Source organism: Myxocyprinus asiaticus, chromosome 5 (genome assembly GCF_019703515.2).
Source record: "Myxocyprinus asiaticus isolate MX2 ecotype Aquarium Trade chromosome 5, UBuf_Myxa_2, whole genome shotgun sequence".
Classification (NCBI taxonomy): Eukaryota; Metazoa; Chordata; class Actinopteri; order Cypriniformes; family Catostomidae; genus Myxocyprinus; species Myxocyprinus asiaticus.
Window position 1 is genome coordinate 18201991 of NC_059348.1, and position 21178 is coordinate 18223168.

Here is a 21178-nt window from a genome sequence, read left to right on the forward strand (position 1 = left end):
AACCTGCCCAATTCCAGCCTTGCTGAAGCACCCCAGATCATCACCGATCCTGCACCTGGTCGTCTAAAGACGGAGACCTGGAGAGGATTTCAAGCCACAGTGTCTTGCTCCCACTGTGAAATTTGGTGGAGAATCGGTGATAATCTGGGGGGTTTTTTCCCAGCAGGACAATGCTCCATGCCACACAGCCAGGTCAATCAAGGTGTGGATGGAGGACCACCGGATCAAGACCCTGTCATGGCCAGCCCAATCTCCAGACATGATTCCCATTGAAAACCTCTGGAATGTGATCAAGAGGAAGATGGATGGTCACAAGCCATCAAACAAGCCGAGCTGCTTGAATTTTTGCACCTGGAGTGGCAACCCAACAGTAATGTGAAAGACTGGTAGAGAGCATGCCAAGACGCATGAAAGCTGTGATTTGAAATTCAGGGTTATTCCACCAAATATTGATTTCTGAACTCATCCTAAGTTAAAACATTAGTATTGTGTTGTTTAAAAATGAATATGAACTTGTTTTCTTTGCATCATTTGAGGTCTGAAAACTCTGCATCTTTTTTGTTATTTTGACCAGTTGTCATTTTTCTGCAAATAAATGCTCTAAATTACAATATTTTTTTGGTAATTTGGGAGAAATGTTGTCAGTACTTTATAGACTAAAACAAACACATACCTATAAATAGTCAATCCTGAGAAACTGATCATTTTGCAGTGGTCTCTTAATTTTTCCCGCGCTGTATATATATTTAAAGGAGTAGTTCACCCAAAAAGGAAAATTCTCTCATCATTTATTCACCCTCATGCCATCCCAGATGTGTATGACTTTCTTGATTCTGCAGAACACAAATTAAGATTTTTTGAAGAAAATTTCAGCTCTGTAGGTCCATAAAATGCAAGTGAATAGGTGCCAAATTTTTTAAGCTCCAAAAAGTACACATAATCATCATAAAAACAATCCATACGATTCCAGTGGTCTAATTAATGTCTTCTGAAGCGAGACACTAGATGTTTGTAAGAAATAGATCAATATTTAAAACTTTATTTATTAAAAATGTTCACTTCCGGCCAGCTCGTTGAGGATGGTGATAGTGATAGTATTAGACCAATATATGGCGCTAGCAACACCAAGGTAAAGGGTTAGATTTTACATGGAAACACACATACTTATAAAATGGATACTTTGAATGCACTGTAAGTTGCTTTGGATAAAAGCGCCTGCTAAATGAATAAATGTAAAATGTAAATATAGTCCAGGTTGATTTAGTTGGAAATTATCGGCATTGTCGATAATGGCACCTGCTTGGCAGATTATTAGAAATCTGAACTTCAGCGTTTACATTTTCTGTTTTCAAATATTTTGGAGTGAATTTTGTGTAAATAATGAGAAACAATTTTTAGGGCTGTCAATTGGTTAATTTTTAATCAAATTCATTACATGATTAAACACAGTTAATCACATACTGTATATCAATATTTACTGAGAAAGGCAAATAAAGATTATTTAGTGTGTGTGTGTGTGTGTGTGTGTGTGTATATATATATATATATATATATATATATATATATATATATATATATAAAAAATAATAAAAATAAGTATTATAATTCAGATAATTCAAATACATTACATCATATACATACGTTTTGGCAGCAGACAAGTTAAGCATTTCTACAATACAAAAAGTGCCTTAAAAGTCAAAATATTGTTTGTTTTATTTCCATATATTGAACATAATCCTATTATTAAATTGACAGCCCTAACAAGTTTTATTTATTTATTCATTTCATTTTATTTTTTATTAATAATTTACTGTTATTAAAGAAAAATATTTTGGAGTAAGTGCCTATATGAAACCATTAACAGCTCAAATGAGCAATTTGTGCTTGGCCATTTATTTTACTTGTATATTAAAAATGATCTGCATAATACAATTCAACCAAACCTTTTAACAAAGTCGTTAACATGTTCCCTTCTGAGGTCCACACATTGATGAAAGAAGCTATAACAACCTATCTCGTCTCTAAGAATGATCATTTTGTGTTTATTATACTTCTTTATTGACTCCACTCTAATGTTTATAAAGTATTGTTATATTTTGAGAGCAATTATTTTGTAGTTTTGTTCCAGACAGTTGTTGCAGTTACAGATTAGCATTATAAATAAAGCGTCTCAGTACAGTTAGTTACCTGTTGTTCCTGTCTCAGGTTTCGGTGACTCTGGAGAACTTCCAGGACATTTCTCTGCCCATCCCGGGGAAAGAGGATCTTGCCAAGCTGCACTCTTCCTCCCATCAGACTGCTCTGGTCAAGGCTGGTTCCTGTGGAGAAGCCTACGCCCCTCAAGGCTGGATCGCTTTCGTCATGGAATATATCAAGAGGTTATTGCACTCGCTTACATTATGTAGATTATAGTGGTACAATAACTTTATCTTGAGTGCTGCCTTCAGGCTTTTTATCCTTAATAATATTTGGTCATTTATATGTATAACTTCCTTTTGGATGAGTGACCCTCTCTGTTTATATTTATTGTAGGGCTGTCAATCGATTAAAAGATGTTATCAAATTAATTACATGGTATGCAGATTAATTAATCAAATTACATTAGATGAGAAAGCCCCTCAAATAACAATAATTCTATATATATTATTTAAATGTAAATAATATATATATACAGCTCTGGAAAAAAATTGAGAATTTTAATAAAGTTTGTTGTATAGAATAAAACAAACATGTTCATTTTACTCAAACACATACCTATAAATAGTAAATCCGTGGCCTCTTAATTTTTGTCCAGAGCTGTATATATATATATATATACACTGGTGGCCAAAAGTTTGGAAAAATGTACAGATTTTGCTGTTTCAGAAGGAAATTGGTACTTTAATTCAACAAAGTGGATTTCAACTGATCACAAAGTATAGTCAGGACATTACTGATGTAAAAAACAGCACCATCACTATTTGAAAAAGTTATTTCTGATCAAACACCTTGTCCTTGAGTAATCATGCTAAATTGCTAATTTGGTACTAAAAAATCACTTGCCATTATATCAAACACAGTTGAAAGCTATTTGGTTCGTTAAATGAAGCTTAACATTGTCTTTGTGTTTGTTTTTGAATTGCCACAGTATGCAATAGACTGGCATGTCTTAAGATCAATATTAGGTCACAAATGGCAAAAAAGAAACAGCTTTCTCTAGAAACTCATCAATCATCATTGTTTTGAGGAATGAAGGCTATACAATGCTTGAAATTGTATGAAATCTTCAGTTTTTTGGCAAAGGTGTACACTACAGTCTTCAAAGACACAGGACAACTGGCTCTAACAAGGACAGAAAGAAATGTGGAAGGCCAGAAGTACAACTAAACAAGAGGATAAGTACATCAGAGTCTCTAGTTTGAGAAATAGACACCTCACATGTCCTCAGCTGACAGCTTCATTGAATTCTACCCGCTCAACACCAGTTTCATGTACAACAGTAAAGAGAAGACTCAGGGGTGCAGGCCTTATGGGAAGAATTGCAAAGAAAAAGACAATTTTGAAACAGAAAAACAAAAAGAAAAGGTTAGAGTAGGCAAAGAAACACAGACATTGGACAACAGATAATTGGAAAAGAGTGTTATGGATCTTAACCCCACAGCCACATCTATTGCAAGTGCTACAGGAAGTGTGGGGTGAAATGTCACCTGAGTATCTGGACAAACTTGACAGCTGGAATGCCAAGGATCTGCAAAGCTGTCATTGCTGCACGTGGAGGATTGTTTGATGAGAAATCTTTGCCGTTGTTTAAGAAGTTCTGAAATTTTTTTCAAATTGTAATAGTAATTTTTCACATTATTAATGTCCTGATTATACATTGTGATCAGTTGAATGCCACTTTGGTGAATAAAAGTACCAATTTCTTTCCATAAGAGCAAAATCTGTACATTATTCCAAACTTTTGGTCACGAGTGTGTATATATATATATATATATATATATATATATATATATATATATAATATATATATATAAATATATATAAAACGCTTTTGGAGCATCTCACTTTGGTTGTGTTGCGTCGTAAACATACCGTTTTTAAGTCACTGTCAAATTTAACATAGTTTGAAACTTAGAAAAACACATCTTGAGATCCCTGCGTTCTGATTTGTGTTCCATCAAGCTGTGTTTGAGCGCAAGAACGAGAATCTTGTGCTGTCTGCTGTGGGTAAGTTTTCTCTGTATAAGATGCATTTCGCTTACTGCACCCTGGAGAAAACAGGTGGTACTTCAAGCTTGAATTGTTCCTGGGACATGATTAATTGCATTTGTTTAACTAACTGAGCTAAACGCGCTAAATTGACAGCCCTAATTTATTGATGTTCCATATTTTCCATAGCTGGTTCTGGGGTCCTGTGGTCATGCTGCAGGACTGTCTTGCTGCCTTTTTTGCCAGGGACGAACTAAAAGGTTGGAAAATTCCCCTCTATCTAATTAAAAATAGGAATTTTATACTAACCAGTAGCTAATCAAATGTCTTTTGTAGTCTGAGGTTTAGTAAAAAAAGATGTATATTAAAACTGTTGGACTTAATGGAATTCATTATTGATGTTTAGAACACAAGTGTGATTCTTACTGGCTATTTTATTTATTTTTTTCAGGGGACAACATGTACAGCTGTGAAAAATGCAAGAAGTGAGTGTTGACCTTGTTGTTGAATATGAAGTTAACCTTGCGATCTGCTCTAAGGTGACTGTTACAGAAATTAAAAGGCTAATTTTGATTCTTCGATTGTTTCAGGTTACGAAATGGAGTCAAATTCTGCAAAGTTCAGAGTTTGCCAGAGGTAAGTGCACAGATAAGCTATTATGGTTACCATACATACTCACATTTATATTTTACAAGACATTTCAATTTTAAACTTTTAAAAATTGTGATTTATATCAGCCTACAGGATTTGGACCAAATAACCAAAACGTGACAAAAGGAGTTTATCATTGAAGTAATTATTACAATTACAAACACATTGGGTTACATTGGGTTGATTGCTATTTAGCATTGGGTGTCACCTATACAAGAGATCTGACACTTGGCACTTACTAACACATTGCAATGTAGGGCTGAGGTCGGTCAGTACCTAAACTGCAGGTGAATCAGTCACAAAAGGCCTAAAAAATAATGACGCATACAACAATCATGTACAAACTGCATTGGCAGAGAGCAACAATTGTTTGCAAGTTGATGCTCAATGACAGTTATATAAGAACGCAGCTTGGGCCCAGTCTCATCAAAAACTGTACATTGTGAGCTTCATAAAGCATTTAATATTTTGCCAAGCTTACATGATAAAACTGCTTGTATACTAAGGCCTTGTACCAAGGCTGCCTGTAAGGAGCATAAAACCTGGACTCTTGGGTAGTAATGGCAGTATAATGGGTAGTATGTTCTGATGAGTCATCTGTATCTTACATCCAGTGGATTTATGTTTGGAGAGTTTAAGAATACCTTCAACCCCACAATATCTGTTACCAGCTGTTAAACATCTTATGGGAGCCATTTGCTCTGATGATTGCTTAACATGATTGCAGAACAGCCAAAAACATATGAGGCCATTTTACTGGATATTGTGCCCACCACCCCCATTGCTGTACCTCTCGAAAGTTCCTATAGGCCTATTCCAGGATGAAAATGTACCTATACAGACTATTAAACAAACTCTAGAGTTGTTTCATGAATACCACCAGCCAAATCTATTCCATCCATCCATGCCTACACAACTGGAGTGTGATGAAGCAAATCTACCTCTGCTAATCTCGAAGAACTGGAAGCTTTTCTTCCTCAAGAACTTTTTGATATCTCTCTATACTCAGTGCAGTACTTGAATGACAGGATTCCATGACCATGAAGGGCAGGCAAAGGTTGATTCTAGTTTTAATTAAATTTATGTAAACATAATACTATTTTTTTTTTTTTTATTAGTGGTGCTTGCTAAGGCAAGTATTACTATTAATATTGCTCATACTTATTGTTAGGGATTGGAACAAACCCCAACCCTATGTAACTTTATCCCTCAGCAACCCCATAGCAACCACCCAGAACACCTAGCAACTGTAAAATCCCTTCAGAACCCCTTTAGCAACCGCATGGCTACCACATACAGCTCCCTAGCATTGTGGTGGCAAGTTTTACATGTGGAAACACCATACATTTTCTTCCAAAAATGTAAAAGTCTAGTTTATTAATGGCTTTTGTGTTTGGTTGTGCAATCATGCTGTAAAAAATTATGAAGGCACAATACAATCTTGCAGTTGTTTGTGTTGGAAATATTCCAGACAGCAAACCTTGCTGATTTCCTGCTTTGTTAAAATTCTCTCTCCCGCAGATTTTGTGCATTCACCTCAAGCGTTTCAGACATGAACTTATGTTCTCCACCAAAATAAGCACGCATGTGTCCTTCCCTTTGGAAGGCCTTGAAATGCAGCCCTTCCTAGCCAAGGACAGCTCTGCCCAGACCACCACCTACAACCTGCTGTCGGTCATCTGTCACCATGGCACTGCCAGCAGTAAGTGGGTGCTTTTAGAGCCATGAATTACAGCCATGGGGGATGGGCAGAACATTTTGTTGTTGATTATATTATCTACACTACATAACATTCAATACTTTATGACATTAACCTTTATGTTACTCCCGAGATTGCAGTTTTGTAATATTTATGTTTGCAGGTATTTGCTCATTATTGTTATACATCGGGACATTTTACTTTTACTATTCCCATTGTTTTCAATGATGATTCTCATTATCGGAACACTATCACTTTTTTACTGTATTACATTGCCAACGCACGGTCCGGTTGAACATGCTTAACGTGCGTACTTGCGTAACCGTGGTAGGAACAAATCTCAATTTTCTAGGGGGCGATAGAGTTACCTTCAAACGTCTGTGCCATTAAACTGGATTCAGGTTTAATTCAGGAAAGTTGCTATAAATATACTGACTTTAATTTGCTTAGCAATATTCTCTTCAAACTGTTGCTCCACCATGACAGTAGTTGAGTTGAAAGAGGAAACTCACCATAGAAGCGTACAGATTTTCCTATAGCGTCCCTTGCGGCAATGTTGAGAACACAACACGTAGTTGCGCTGTGTTATGAATTATGGTCTGACACATTTCAGAACGCAATGACACGTGAAGTCGGGCTTGTGTCTGCATTCAGGTACTTGTGTAGGCTAAGTTTCGGCCCTAACGGAAGTGGTCATTCTACCGAGTGTCAGTTCCAAAATCTCCCAACAGTCTTGTCAATGGATAATGCACATTCTATGATAAAATATTTTTAATTGAAATTTGACTAAGAAATGTAAGCAATTGGCAGTTATTTATAATATATCAGCATTGTATTATCTCTAATAATACTTGTGGTTTTTGTTTTGGTCTAGGTGGTCACTACATTGCCTATTGTAGGAATGAGCTGAACCACTTATGGTACCAGTTTGACGACCAAAGCGTTACTGAAGTATCTGAGTCCTGTGTTCAAAACGCTGAGGCATATGTGCTCTTTTACAAGTAAGAATGTTGAAATGAACCACTCAATAAACTTTGAAAGTTAAGTCTTTTTCCAGGATTGTCTGGTTTAGTGGTTTAAACCTCAAGCAATTAAGACGCAGCTGTTTTTACACAGAAGCTCAAGGTTGCGTTGAGCAGGATGGATGGCCTTGATTCTAACTGTAAATCTCAATTCTGTGGTAAAGTGACGGTTGCTTAACTCTGCTCATGTTATTTGTGTATGTAACAGGAAGAGTAATGACGAGGCTCAGAAGGAGAGGCGGAAGGTGAACGGTCTGCTTAACATGATGGAGCCCAGCCTCCTGCAGTTCTACATCTCCCGCCAGTGGCTGAACAAGTTCAAAACCTTTGCCGAGCCAGGACCCATTTCCAACAATGACTTCCTGTGTGCCCATGGAGGTGAGGATCACTCTCATGAAGATCTTGGCCTTACCCATTTAACACTGAAACATGATCATTATTAAGTATTTTACATGCTATAGATCGACCTCACGGTAGATATAATTGCAAATTGTTCTAGCTTTACAGAGGTTAAGTTGCAGGGCGCCACAACATTCTTTTCACTGAATGTTTTTGCTCTCATCCTCTTCAAAGTAAACATGAGAATGTAGTATGAGGTCAATGAATAAATATCAATCTTTTCAGAGCACATTTCAAAGCCTTTTCTTCCCCTTGATCTGTTTCTTTTGAACTGATTCATATGCTCTAAATTTGAAGGACAAGGTCTGATTGGAAAACTAATTATTTCTCCTGCATATAAATTTACTTAATGTTTACCACTAAACATTGAAACGGTGCAATTTGTTTTGAAGTCAACATGAAATTTAAATTGAACCCGTTTACTTTTAATACATGCTTGTGGTCTTGTTGTGCATGTTATTCCAAAGAAAAAAAAGGTTTCATCAAAATATTAACTTGCTCCACCTCTGATTTGCCTAACTTCATGATCTGATCAATTTCCAGTAAATAAAGTAATGTCCCAGCCTACATTTTTATTTTCGTGGAATATCCTCTTTGACTCATGCCCATTTTTGTAATGATAAATCACTAGAAATATTTAAATAATTTAGAAGCTGATATTATGCTGTAATGTGATCTCTTGTTTTTTATTTTCCTTGACAGGTATTCCACCAAATAAAGCCACATCCATTGATGATCTTGTAATGATGCTTCCTCAAAACGTATGGGATCATCTGTATAGCAGGTATAGTTTGTTGCTGCTGCAAGCTCTTATGACTTTGGAAAATCTGGTTCTTATTGAAAGCTAATTGTTGGCTTTCTGCTGGTTAGATATGGAGGTGGTCCTGCTATCAATCATTTGTACGTCTGCCACACCTGCCAGACTGAGATCGAAAAGCTGGAGAAACGACGCAAGAATGAGCTGGACATGTTTGTGCGGGTAGGAGCTTCTGTACAATTGTAGAATTAAAGGGATGTGTATAGTGTAGATTGTGTGGTTTTTTCAGTTGGTCTTACGCCCGGAGGGTTATCTGGGCTCTTAATATGTGCACACAGCCTCCCCCCTCACCATCACCACCACCACAACAATTGCTCTTTCAGACTGAGATCAGAAGTGTGACCCCCACACGCTTCCCCCAAAACGGTAGTCATTATTAATTCATGAGAACAGAAGTACTTGATTTCAGCCACATAGTCATTTCAGTTCAAGTTATAAAGGAGGCCAAATGAGAGATAACATAAATGTATTATCTGTCTTTCTGTCCTAATCTTGTGCTGTTTCTAGCTCTGTCCAAAATCTTGTAAGCTACCTATCGATGGAGCCTTTAAGGCATCATAGGCATTCTCCAGACACAAAGGCTATTCTGAAAGCTCTTCTAAGATACATTCTTTTAGTTAAAATCTAAGGCAGCATTGCACATATCTTTTGCGAAAAAGCAATCCTAGAATGCTTTGCAACAAGCAAATAGAAAGAAAAAAAAATTAAGATGGAGAGAAATGTTGTTTGTCCGGTTGCTGACCGCTACCACTTTGGGTCCCACTTTATATTAGGTGTCCTTAGCTATTATGTACTTAAGCATGTGATAGAATGTACTTATTATGTACAAATAAGTTGTTGCATTGTAATTACATTTAAAGTACCCTCAATTTATTACATTTGTAATTACACTGTTAACCTTACCCCTAACATAACCCTTATTCTAAAACCTAACTCAAACCCCTAACCCTATACTCCTTAACCTGCCCGTACCTTAACCTCAGTAGCAGCAGATGTGAATCTTGTAAGAATTTTGTGGAACAAAATGTGGTTACACAGTAAATACATAATATTGTATGCATTTAATGTAAGTACACAGTAGTAAAAAACACCTAATATAAAGTGTGACCCCACTTTTTTTGTTAAATAAGAAACTGTCAGATCTAACACATGTATGGAGTTCCACAAGGCTCTGTATTAGGTCTTCTGTTGTTCTGCTTATACAAATGGTATTCATTTTCATTGTTATGCAGATGTTACTCTGCTTTATATTTCCTCCAGACCAGAGTTAGTAGAATGTATTAATGACATCATAGACTCGAAGGCAAGTAATTTCCTTAAACTAAATTCTGACAAAGCAGAGGTATTCATTATTGTACCAATATAATTGTAATTTGTTCCTAATCTAACAAAAGGTACCTGAATGTAAATCTGATTATAAATATACTCAATACCTAAAAGCGATTTAAAAAAAAAAGAGTTCTAATAATTTTTTTACTGTTTAACCCAGTACTTTTATTTATATTCACTATATTTATGGACCTTGCTTTCTGCACTGGGGCATTGTCTTAATGCTACAGAAAAGGACCTCCCCAAACTGTTGCCACAAAGTTGGAAGCTAAAGGTGTGCACGGGCCTTAAAACAAAGCCCAAGCCCGACCCGTACCTGATACGTGTGACCCGACCGACCAGTACCGTCATATTTTTAAGCCCAAACCTGATCAGACCCGTAATGATAGATTTTAAGCCAGAACTGGACCCAAACCCGAAATTGCCCACTCCCTTTAAAATGTATACTCCAAGCAAGGATTGTTGCAAAAGGCTGTATTTTATGTAAGAATCGTTGGCAACATTCTCAACAGAAAAATACACAGTTTTAACAAGGCACAGCGGCCACTCAGCACACTAGAGCAGAAGGGTAATAAAAACATTGGCTTACCATTTATCAAGCGGTGAAACTTTGCTTGGTGAAGAACAATGTGGAATCATGTGGAATAGTATTAGAGTAACATTAAGTCCTTATTGCAGCCTGAACTTCTTCAGAACATCAAATCTCTGTGACACCTGGGCTAAAAAAAAGCTAGATGAAGTACAACGAATGAAACAGAACGCAGGGGTCTCGAGATGCATTTCTTCTTTTTTTTTTGTTGCTATTAACATTTTTATTGATTATTATGTGAAACACGTAATAAACTAAACATATACACACAGAATCAACTTAACTCCCATTATTTCCCCCTCCCCTCCCCAACCCCACCCTGTCCCTCAACAAATACCCCTGTGGTCGAAGCCTAAATTACACCATGCACACATATAAGCAAACATACAAAAGAAAATATTTGAGAAAATACAAAATATGAAAATCAACACACAGAGAAAAGACAAATAATAGACTTTACAATTACCACCACAATTCTGTTTCTCTCCATATGGTCCTCACTGAGAGCCCTCCAGAAAGGCCAAATACCTGTCCCATTTCTTACCATACGTGTCTATTTTGCCAAGCTGTTTATATGACATCTTTTCAAATGCCGCCACCCTGCCCAATTTGGTGAACCATTCTTGAATAAGGCGTACCCTTGCATCCCTAGACATAGTTATATATTTTTTTAAATACTTTCCCACTCCCCATCCTCCAATACCAAGTTCAAATCTCTTTGCCATAACCTCTTAAGAGCAGTTAAGGCCCTGTCACCAAGACTCTGAATCAATGAGGAATAAATACACTTATGCTTCATGCCCTTTTCCAAAGGCTATGAGCACCATACAGAGGGTGTCTGCAGCTTTAGGGGCTGTGTAATACCACCAAAAATAGTATAAAGTCGATAGTGCAACTGTAAATACCTGAAAAATTGAGACCTAAAAATCCCAAATTGCTGCGTTATATTTTCAAATGATCTCAAAGCTCCGTTTTCATAAAGGTCAACAAGTGTAGCAACACCCCTCTACATACATTCTTTCCAGCAAATGGGGGACTTGTTAATACGCAGTGTGGGGTTCAGCCATATGCTTGAGGAAACATTTAGGTAAGTATCAAAACTGAACATATGGGAAACCTTTGTCCATACTGAATGCAAGTGTGAAATAATGGGATGCATTTTTACTTCTCTAGGCAATTTGATAGAAAGACTTTGCAATGGTGAGATTGGGGTAATGACCGCTTGTTCAATGTCGTACCAGGGAGTGGCTTTCTCAGGTGGAAGAGACCAATGGGCCAGGTGTCTGAGATTAAAAACTTAGTAATAAAACAAAATTTTGGAGAGGCATAAAACCTCCTTTGTCAAATGTAATTTACTGAAATGCAACCAAGGTCATTTACCATTCCAAATAATAGATCAACTTGTTTAAAACAGGGATGGGCAACTGGCGGCCCGCAGTGTCATTGAATACGGCCCGCCGAACAAGACTGAGGACTAATTTTAGTTAATTGTTAAAGGGATTATGTAAAGATTGCATTCAGGCTATGATGTTATTAAAACTATCGACCAGAAGAGGTTGCTGCAGACCTGCTGATCACATTCGGATTCTAGCATGCAAAATCTTGCACTTGTTCATCATTTATTAAGTAAATTGAGCAAACTTTTCCCTAAGCTAGTCAGCGAGCTAGTGCGCAACATTAATGTATGCAGAGGAAACCTATGCCTTTTGTTTGCCTGGATACGAAATCTGTCATTAAAGATTTCAATTTGATTCACCAGTACAGTATACAGTTGAAGTCAGAAGTTTACATACACTTAGGTTGAAGTCATTAAAACTCGTTTTTTAACCACTCCACAGATTTCATATTGGCAAACTATTGTTTTGGCAAGTTATTTAGGACATCTTTGTGCAAGACACAAATCATTTTTCCAATAATTGTTTTATAGACAGATTGTTTCACTTTAAATTGACTATATCACAATTCCAGTGGGTCAGAAGTTTACATACTCTAAATTAACTGTGCCTTTAAGCAGCTTGGAAAATTCCAAAAACTTATGTCAAGCCTTTAGGCAATTAGCCAATTAGCTTCTGATAGGCTAATTGGAGCCAATTGGAGGTGTAACTTTGGATGTATTTTAAGGTCTACCTTCAAATTCAGTGCCTCTATGTTTGACATCATGGGGGGGGAATCAGCCAAGACCTCAGAAAAAAAAATTATGGACCTCCACAAGTCTGGTTCATCCTTGGGAGTGATTTTCCAAACGCCTGAAGATACCACATTCATCTGTACAAACAATAGTATGCAAGTATAAACACCATGGGGCCACACAGCCATCACACCACTCAGGAAGGAGACGCATTCTGTCTCCTAGAGATGAATGTAGTTTGGTGTGAAAAGTGCAAATCAATCCCAGAACAACAGCAAAGGACCTTGTGAAGATGCTGGAGGAAACAGGTAGACAAGTATGTATATCCACAGTAAAACAAGTCCTATATTGACATAACCTGAAAGGCTGCTCAACAAGGAAGAAGGCACTGCTTCAAAACCGCCATAAAAAAGCCAGACTACAGTTTGCAAGGGCACATGGGGACAAAGATCTTACTTTTTGGAGAAATGTCTTCTGGTCTAATGAAACAAAAATGTAACTGTTTGCCATAATGACCATCGGTATGTTTGGAGGAAAAAGGGTGAGGCTTGCAAGCCAAAGAACACCATCCAAACCGTGAAGCATGGGGGTGGCAACATCATGTTGTGGGGGTGCTTTGCTGCAGGAGGGACTGGCACACTTCACAAAATAGATGGCGTCATGAGGATGGAAAATTATGTGGATATATTGAAGCAACATCTCAAGACATCAGCCGGGAAGTTAAATCTCGGTTGCAAATGGGTCTTCCAAATGGACAATGACTCCAAGCATACCTCCAAAGTTGTGGCAAAATGGCTTAAGGACAACAAAGTCAAGGTATTGGAGTGGCCATCACAAAGCCCTCAATCCAATAGACAATTTGTGGGCAGAACTGAAAAAGAATGTGCGAGCATGGAGGCCTACAAACCTGACTCAGTTACACCAGTTCTGTCTGGAGGAATGGGCAAAAATTCCAGCAACTTATTGTGAGAAGCTTGTGGAAGGTTACCCAAAACGTTTGACCCAAGTTAAACAATTTAAAGGCAATGCTACCAAATACTAATAAAGTGTATGTAAACTTCTGACCCACTGAGAATGTGATGAAAGAAATAAAAGCTGAAATAAATCATTCTCTACTATTATTCTGACATTTCACGTTCTTAAAATAGTTATCCTAACTGACCTAAGACAGGGATTATTTTCTACAATTAAATGTCAGGAATTGTGAAAAACTGAGTTTAAATAAATTTGGCTAAGGTGTATGTAAACTTCTGACTTCAACTCTATGTACAATGGTGCTGCCAGAGCTGCTCTCCTCACAGATGTAAAGGGTAAAATACAACGGCATCAAAACTTTTTACGAAATCCATGACAGCGCAAAAATCACCAAAGGAATCTAATGTTGCTTCGCTCGTGCTTGCGTAAAACAAAAAAGTCGTTGTCGGATGGAGAAACTATAAAGAAATGTGCAGTTGAGATGTCTGACTGATTGTTGAAAAGTCTTTTGAATAGTGAAAATGTTCCTCTGACGCACAGGACTGTTTGGTCTGTGCGTGTGTTATGGGGCTGGTGTGGTGCTGAAATGTTTTGTAATAATGCACTGAAATGTTATGTTCTTGTTTTCAGTATTGCTATTGATGATATTTGGATTTTGGCAATAATATTTGGATTTTAACTAATACCTACAGTATAAGCTGTTTTACGAGATTTTAATTCTATGAATTCCTGTGCTTTGATCTTTTTAATGAATGAAGCATATTGTATGATCCGCCCCCTAAGAACTGCCTTAAGTGCCTCGCATGCCACACCCCCACAGAGGACACTGAGGACCAATTGGTTTCTACATAAGCATTTACTTCTGTCTTAAACATTTGTTGAAATGCTGGGTCTTGTAGAAGGGATGTATTAAAGTGCCATCTACATGATTTCCTTTTCTCTGTATGAGGCAACATCTCTAAATACACCAAAGCATGATCTGAAACTAAAATGTTCCCAATTGAGCAGTCAGTGGCAGATAGAATAAGTGACTTGCATCACTATGATCAAGGACCAGATCCATTACAAGATTGAAGTCTCCACCCAAATCCATATCATGAAGGATCTCAGCTGCTTGTAGCTTTCCCTCAAGATCTATAAAAAAAAGTTCTGATCATCAGCATTGGGTGTATAAATATTAGACAAAATCAGATTTTGCCCCTGTATTTCAGCCAAAACAACAATGATTCTTCCTAAATTATCTTTAATTTATTTGAGACATTTAAATTGTAAATGCTTACTTATAAATGTGATGACTCCCCTGCTCTTACTCGAACCAGCACTACAAAACACATGCCCACCCCATGCCCTGCCAAGTCTTTCAGCTTCCTGTGAACACTATATAAAAAAATCTTACGCTTAAGAAAAGATACAACCTTCCTTCTTTTTATAGGGCGCCCCAGCCCATTAACATTCCTTGTGGAGAGAATTATTTTACTTATATTAAAGTGTGACATTGACACGTAAAGACAAATTGTGTACCCAAGGCTAAATTATACAGACCACTATCCAACATTGATGTAACCATAACATCCTTAACCCACAGAACAGAAAAAAGTGCTTCAACCTCGCGCATAACAGTCCCAACTGGTGTCCATAGCTCGGAAATCCGACGGTCCATGCATGCTCATGAGATTTTCCGCGACACTATTGCTACCAGATTGCTCAAGACCGGTGATTTTTACATATATATGTATATATACAGTACTGTGCAAACGTTTTAGGCACTTGTGAAAAATGTTGCATAGTGAGGATGTCTTCAAAAATAATGCCATAAATAGTTTTCATTTATAAATTAACATCATACAAAGTCCAGTAAACTTAAAAAAGCTAAATCAATATTTGGTGTGACCACCTTTGCCTTTAAAACAGCCCCAACTCTCCTAGGTACAACTGGATACTGTTTTTCTTGGTTGTTGGCAGAAAGGATGTACCAAGCTTCTTGGAGAATTCACCACAGTTCTTCTATCTATTTCGGCTGTCTCAATTGCTTCTGTCTCTTCATGTAATCCCAGACTGACTCGATGTTCAGTGGGGGGCACTGTGGGGGCAATGCCATCTCTTGCAGAGCACCCTGTTCTTCTATTCTAATCTTTTCTATTTGCAAAAGTAATGTATGGGAGTGTAAAATGTATTTTTCCTATTGACACACTAAAGCTGAATATATGAATAGCCATCTTAAGACAAATGTCTTTGTGAAACATCTTAAGTGCCTAAAACTTTTGCACAGTACTGTATACATTTTTTCTTTTTTTTTTCTTAACATAAACTGTGCCATTAAATTGTACATAAAAATGTTCAATAAAATGAAAATAAAAAATAAAATAGGCCCCAGTAAACAATAACCTCGGAGTCAGGCAGGAGCCAGTGGGCAGACAACAGAACAACAAATCCTCTCAGGCTGCGTCAGCAAAATGCACGATGTGTAGTCTGTATTGTTGATCGAGTGCAGGCAAAGTTACCCACTCACTCCAATGATTTAATGAAGGCCATAGGTTGTGGGCATGTAAAAGTCTTGCGTCCATCCTTGGCGTCAATTCTCCGCATAGCAGGATACAGCAATGCAAAGCTTACCTCTTACCTTCTGATGGTGCAATAATTTCTTACACTCCTTGAATCCGTCCCGTTTCGTTTGTGTAGCTCTAGTAAAGTCTGGAAAAACCATGATGTTGTGGTCCTCCCAGCACAACTTGCCTTTATTCCTCGCCGTTCGTAGAACAAAGTCTCTGTCAGCTGACTGCAATAATCCTGCCAGGATAGATCGGGGTCTGTCACCCGAAAACCGAAAACTCTGCGGGCGCACCCAACACCAAGCCGGAGGTCCACTGCGCTGACTAAACTCGGAATGAGCCTGCCCAAAACCTTCCCTACATCTTAACACTCCCTCCCCCCGGGGACCCCAACGAAATGAACACCTCACGTCTGCTCTGGTTCTCCACACCCCTCAGCCCCTCCCATACCCGCTCCACACCAGTCCCGGTGGACGGCGGGCCAGCCCGCAGCCCCCTCCTGGCTGACCCCAGAGACCCACCCCGCCCTACCACCACAATCAAGGTGGAAAGCCCCGCCCCCGCCCCCACAGACCGAGACCCCTGCCAAATGCTCGAGACACCCCGACCCACGCCGCAAGGCCCGCCACCACCACCAACTGGACCCCCGCCACCCCAACCCCGCGAGGCGTCCATGGTGCGAGAACTTAAGTGCTTTTTAATGTCCTCACACATCCTATACTCCCAGCAGTTTAACAAACAAAACAATTACGGTTCTCACTGGTTAATATTGCTTAAAAGGCTAATTGTAGCAAAGTTTAAGCGGAGCTCACCTTCAAGCGATCAACACTTGCATAGCGTCACCTGACTCCCCATCGAGATGCATTTCTAAAAACTTAAGTTCTTTTTAACTTGACATGGTGTCTGAAAAATGCAGCTGTCCTGCACGAGATGCTGAAGAAACAACGAGATGTGTTTACATGGGAAAACAATTTAAAAACAGTGCAGACTGGTGAAAAAAAACATTTGGTGTGATGTTTATGTAGCCCCTAACTCATCCGTTTGTGCGTGTCTGTGAGTGACACAAGTTAGATAGGCCCATTTATTTTTTCATTACAGGAATATTCCAGGTTCTATATAAGTTAAGCTCAGTCGACAGCATTTGTTGAATAATATTGATTACCACAAAAATTAATTTTGACTCATTTCCTTCTTTTCTTTAAAAAAAAAAGCAAAAATCTGGGTTCCTGTGAGGCACATATAATGTAAGTGAATGTGGGCCAATTTAATGTAAAATGCTCACTTTTTCAGAAGTATAGTCACAAGACATAAACAATATGCATGTTAACATGATTGTAGTGTGATAAAATTGCTTACAAACCTTTTCTGTGTAAAGTTATATCTAATTTTACAACTTTGTTGCCATAACAATGTAATGTCAACAAACCCTAAAATGACAGTACAAATTACGATTTAAAAAACTTTACAGCTCAACTATTACATGAGTTAAAAGAATTAATGTAAGTACTTTTATAAAATTATGAGTTTACATTTCTGCCTTTAAACCTTCCAAAAATTGGTTCCATTCACTTCCATTGTAAGTGCCTCACTGTAACCCGGATTTTTCTTATTTATGTTTTTTTAAAGAAAAGGACGGATGAGTCAAAATTAATTTTTGTTGTAATCAACATTATTCCACAAATGCTGTCGATTGAGCTTAACTTGCATTGAACCCAGAATATTCCTTTTAATTACAAAACCCAAACCCAGTCTGAAACCTGAGAGTTTGTTGGGCCCTCTCAGGCCCGAATCCGGTTGCAGACCTCTATTGGAAGCACACAATTCTCTACAATGTCATTGTGTTGTGTTACAGTAAGGTTTGTTTTCAGTAACTGGAATTACTGGAGAAGCCAAACCCATTCATTATAATGGGATGTCCACACAATTTTACTTAGTATTGCGTTGTTAGCATAGCAACATGCTTGCATCAAACTCTATAGGATTCAGTTTAACAAATTGCGAGACACGAGGTGTGCTATATGTGTAATGCCTGGCGCTGCTGTCTATGTAGAGCCTTTCAAACGTTAGGCAGTAGATAGCAAGGTCGCTCACTAGGTTTTTATTGTCCTAGCTACAATGAGGCGGGAAGATATTTTATGAGAAAATGCTCAGTTTGCATTTTCCCTAATGGTATATTTCTCATGCGCTCTTTGTATCATGCCTCTGTCCCTCATTTAGCTGAACAAGTCGTTTCAGGAGGAGGAGTCTCCTGTGGTAATATACTGTATCAGCATGCAGTGGTTCCGGGAATGGGAGGACTTTGTCAAAGGCAAGGACATTGGTAAGTAATTTCCCTTCCCTACTGCTAATATTTCTAAAGTGTATGGATGTTTGAAATTGAAAATTAGGATAATGTTCATCCTAGTATTGGTGAATAAGAAGATCTCAAAGTACTTTATTGTAACTTATTTTTTGCATGCTTTTGACTTTGGTTGAGATGTTTGGTGTGTTCCGATAATGGATGGTCTTGTGTCTTTCAGACCCACCAGGGCCAATTGATAACTCCAAGATTGCTGTAAATAAAAATGGACACATCACATTAAAGTCAGGTAATGTTAAACATCAGGAAACTCATTACATACATTAGATCTGTCATAAGATGCCTTTAAAAGCCAACAATAAAATGCATTTGGAGCCCTTTTTACTTTTGCAATATGATATATTTCTGTGTGAAACATGAATAAATGTAGGGCAGGACTTAATTTTATACATTGGGGTTTAATAAGAGGATTTAATGACATCAGCCAAAAAGCAAAGTTGTTTCAGAGGTAGAGCAACTTATTACATTTCGGTGGAAGACTTTTTTTCCCCTTTGAATAATGTGCACTAATGAATAATTTACAATAAGACAAAGGAAATGTTTTAATAAAGTAAATAAGGCTCATTTTGAAGTTCATGTTGACTTTAAAGAGTGTTCTTACTTTACTTCTCTCAAGTTACCCATCATAAACTTCTGATCACAAAAAACATACGTTTGGTCCCTCTCTCTACCTTACAGGTGCCGATTCAGGGCAGATATCCGAGGAGACCTGGAACTTTCTCTATTCCATCCATGGAGGAGGGCCGGTGGTGACTGTACGGCCCAGCATCAGCCATCAGGAAGCAGAGAACTCCCAAGCGGAGGAGAAGATTGAAGTAGAGACACGCTCTTTGTAGATGTTCTGAATTGCTGCCGCACCCTAAGGGGACCAAAAAACACATTATTTTGCACTTCACTTTTCTTTTTAAAGCATTCGAGCAAAGGACCTTACAGCTTCACCTCAGCACACAGACACAACACTCTCCCAAACTCTCCTTTCCCTTTATGACTGTTCTTTATAGCAGACAGATGGATTAAACCTCCTCGTGTACACCTCGTATTTGTAAATACTGTGCATATCCACATCCTATTGGCACTTGTAATCAATTAGACCGAAAGCACATTTTCACAGTTCAAAGTGCATTTGATTTCTGTGTTCGACTGCGTTCCAGACAGATTCTGCTTTCCCCAAACCAAATAGTCCACGATTTGTGAAGGATTCCACTGCATCTTTCTGTAGATATTGCGGGGGTACTGCCTTATTTAAGAAATGAATGAATATGTTGTCTTAGTGGATGAAATCCTCATGTTTGGGTTATGAAGGGATACAAAATTCTATGTAGGCTCAGGAAAGAATATTTTTTTTTGTTTCGTTTTGGACGGTACTGTAGATTCAAAAGCGTGCATGCTACAGCTCTGATGTTGGATATGTATTTAAATGTACTAGTACTTAAAGAACACACGTTCCTACACTAAATGTTATTTATTCCACAGGGGTATGATTACTCTAGCATTCATAGACGTTTTCTTTGTTAGAAAATGATTCGGCAAGCTAATTCTAAGCAGAATGCACACTAATAGGAATGATCTGGCAAGAAAATTGATTCCTCGTTTTTATTTGTTTCATAGCGGTGTCACTCGGTTGCATGTAGATGCAAACAATAAGGTGAACATTTGAACACATCAGTGGCTGTCTTGTTTAAAAATGCTGTGTAATAGAAAAACATTGGCGCAATGAAATCCTGCTGCCTCACATGTGTACATTCAAGGCATTATTTAATGAATAGAAGGATGTGATGTCATTTTTCTAAATTAATTGTACGCAAAGATGAAAGCTGTATTTGCGTGTCTATTATTAAACCCAAAACTTATGCAGTGGATATGTATGTGGTATCATTCTTCTATCTGAAACTTTAGAAGTGTCCATTTTTGTATGCTGAAAGATTTTTTTTTTTTGTAATTCCCATTATTCTCAAAGATGATTCCAATTAGATTCCATAATACTGTTTTTTTTTTTTTTTTTACAAAGTACAGTTTCAAAAGAATTCAATTATTTTAAGTCAGCATAAAGGCATGGCAACAAATACTACCTTGATGTAATATGCAGTATATATTAAATTTTTTTTGATGAGATTGATATTGTTCACCCAAAAATGAAAATTCTCTCATCATTTACTCACCCTCATGCCCTCCCAGATGTGTATGACTTTCTTTCTTCTGCAAAACACAAATGAAGAATTTTAGAAGAATATTTGAGCTCTGTAGGTACATACAATATATTTGAAGCTCCAAAACGCACATAAAGGCAGCATAAAAGTAACCCATAAGACTCCAGTGGTTTAATCCATGTCCGCTGAAGTGATCCAATCAGTTTGTGTGAGAACAGACAAAAATATAACTCCTTTTTCCACTATAAACCTTGACATCAGAAGTCTCTTTGACTATTGTGATTTCAAGCTTGATTACACTTCCTAGCACCATCAAGTGCTCCATG

General features: G+C 37.7%; 1 protein-coding gene across 1 annotated transcript in view; it reads left to right on the top strand.

Moving 5' to 3' along the window:
* Window positions 1–20564, top strand: part of LOC127441611 (ubiquitin carboxyl-terminal hydrolase 33-like) — a 37761-nt gene extending 17197 nt beyond the window's left edge. Inside the window, exons 13-24 of the mRNA XM_051699205.1 lie at window positions 2206–2378; window positions 4378–4448; window positions 4640–4673; window positions 4779–4824; window positions 6361–6541; window positions 7413–7539; window positions 7769–7938; window positions 8662–8743; window positions 8830–8938; window positions 18564–18666; window positions 18866–18934; window positions 19384–20564. Of these exons, the coding sequence (XP_051555165.1) occupies window positions 2206–2378; window positions 4378–4448; window positions 4640–4673; window positions 4779–4824; window positions 6361–6541; window positions 7413–7539; window positions 7769–7938; window positions 8662–8743; window positions 8830–8938; window positions 18564–18666; window positions 18866–18934; window positions 19384–19541 (1323 nt within the window). The 3' untranslated portion in view covers window positions 19542–20564. The remainder of the gene's footprint in view (window positions 1–2205; window positions 2379–4377; window positions 4449–4639; window positions 4674–4778; window positions 4825–6360; window positions 6542–7412; window positions 7540–7768; window positions 7939–8661; window positions 8744–8829; window positions 8939–18563; window positions 18667–18865; window positions 18935–19383) is intronic.
* The last annotated feature ends 614 nt before the right edge of the window (window positions 20565–21178 follow it).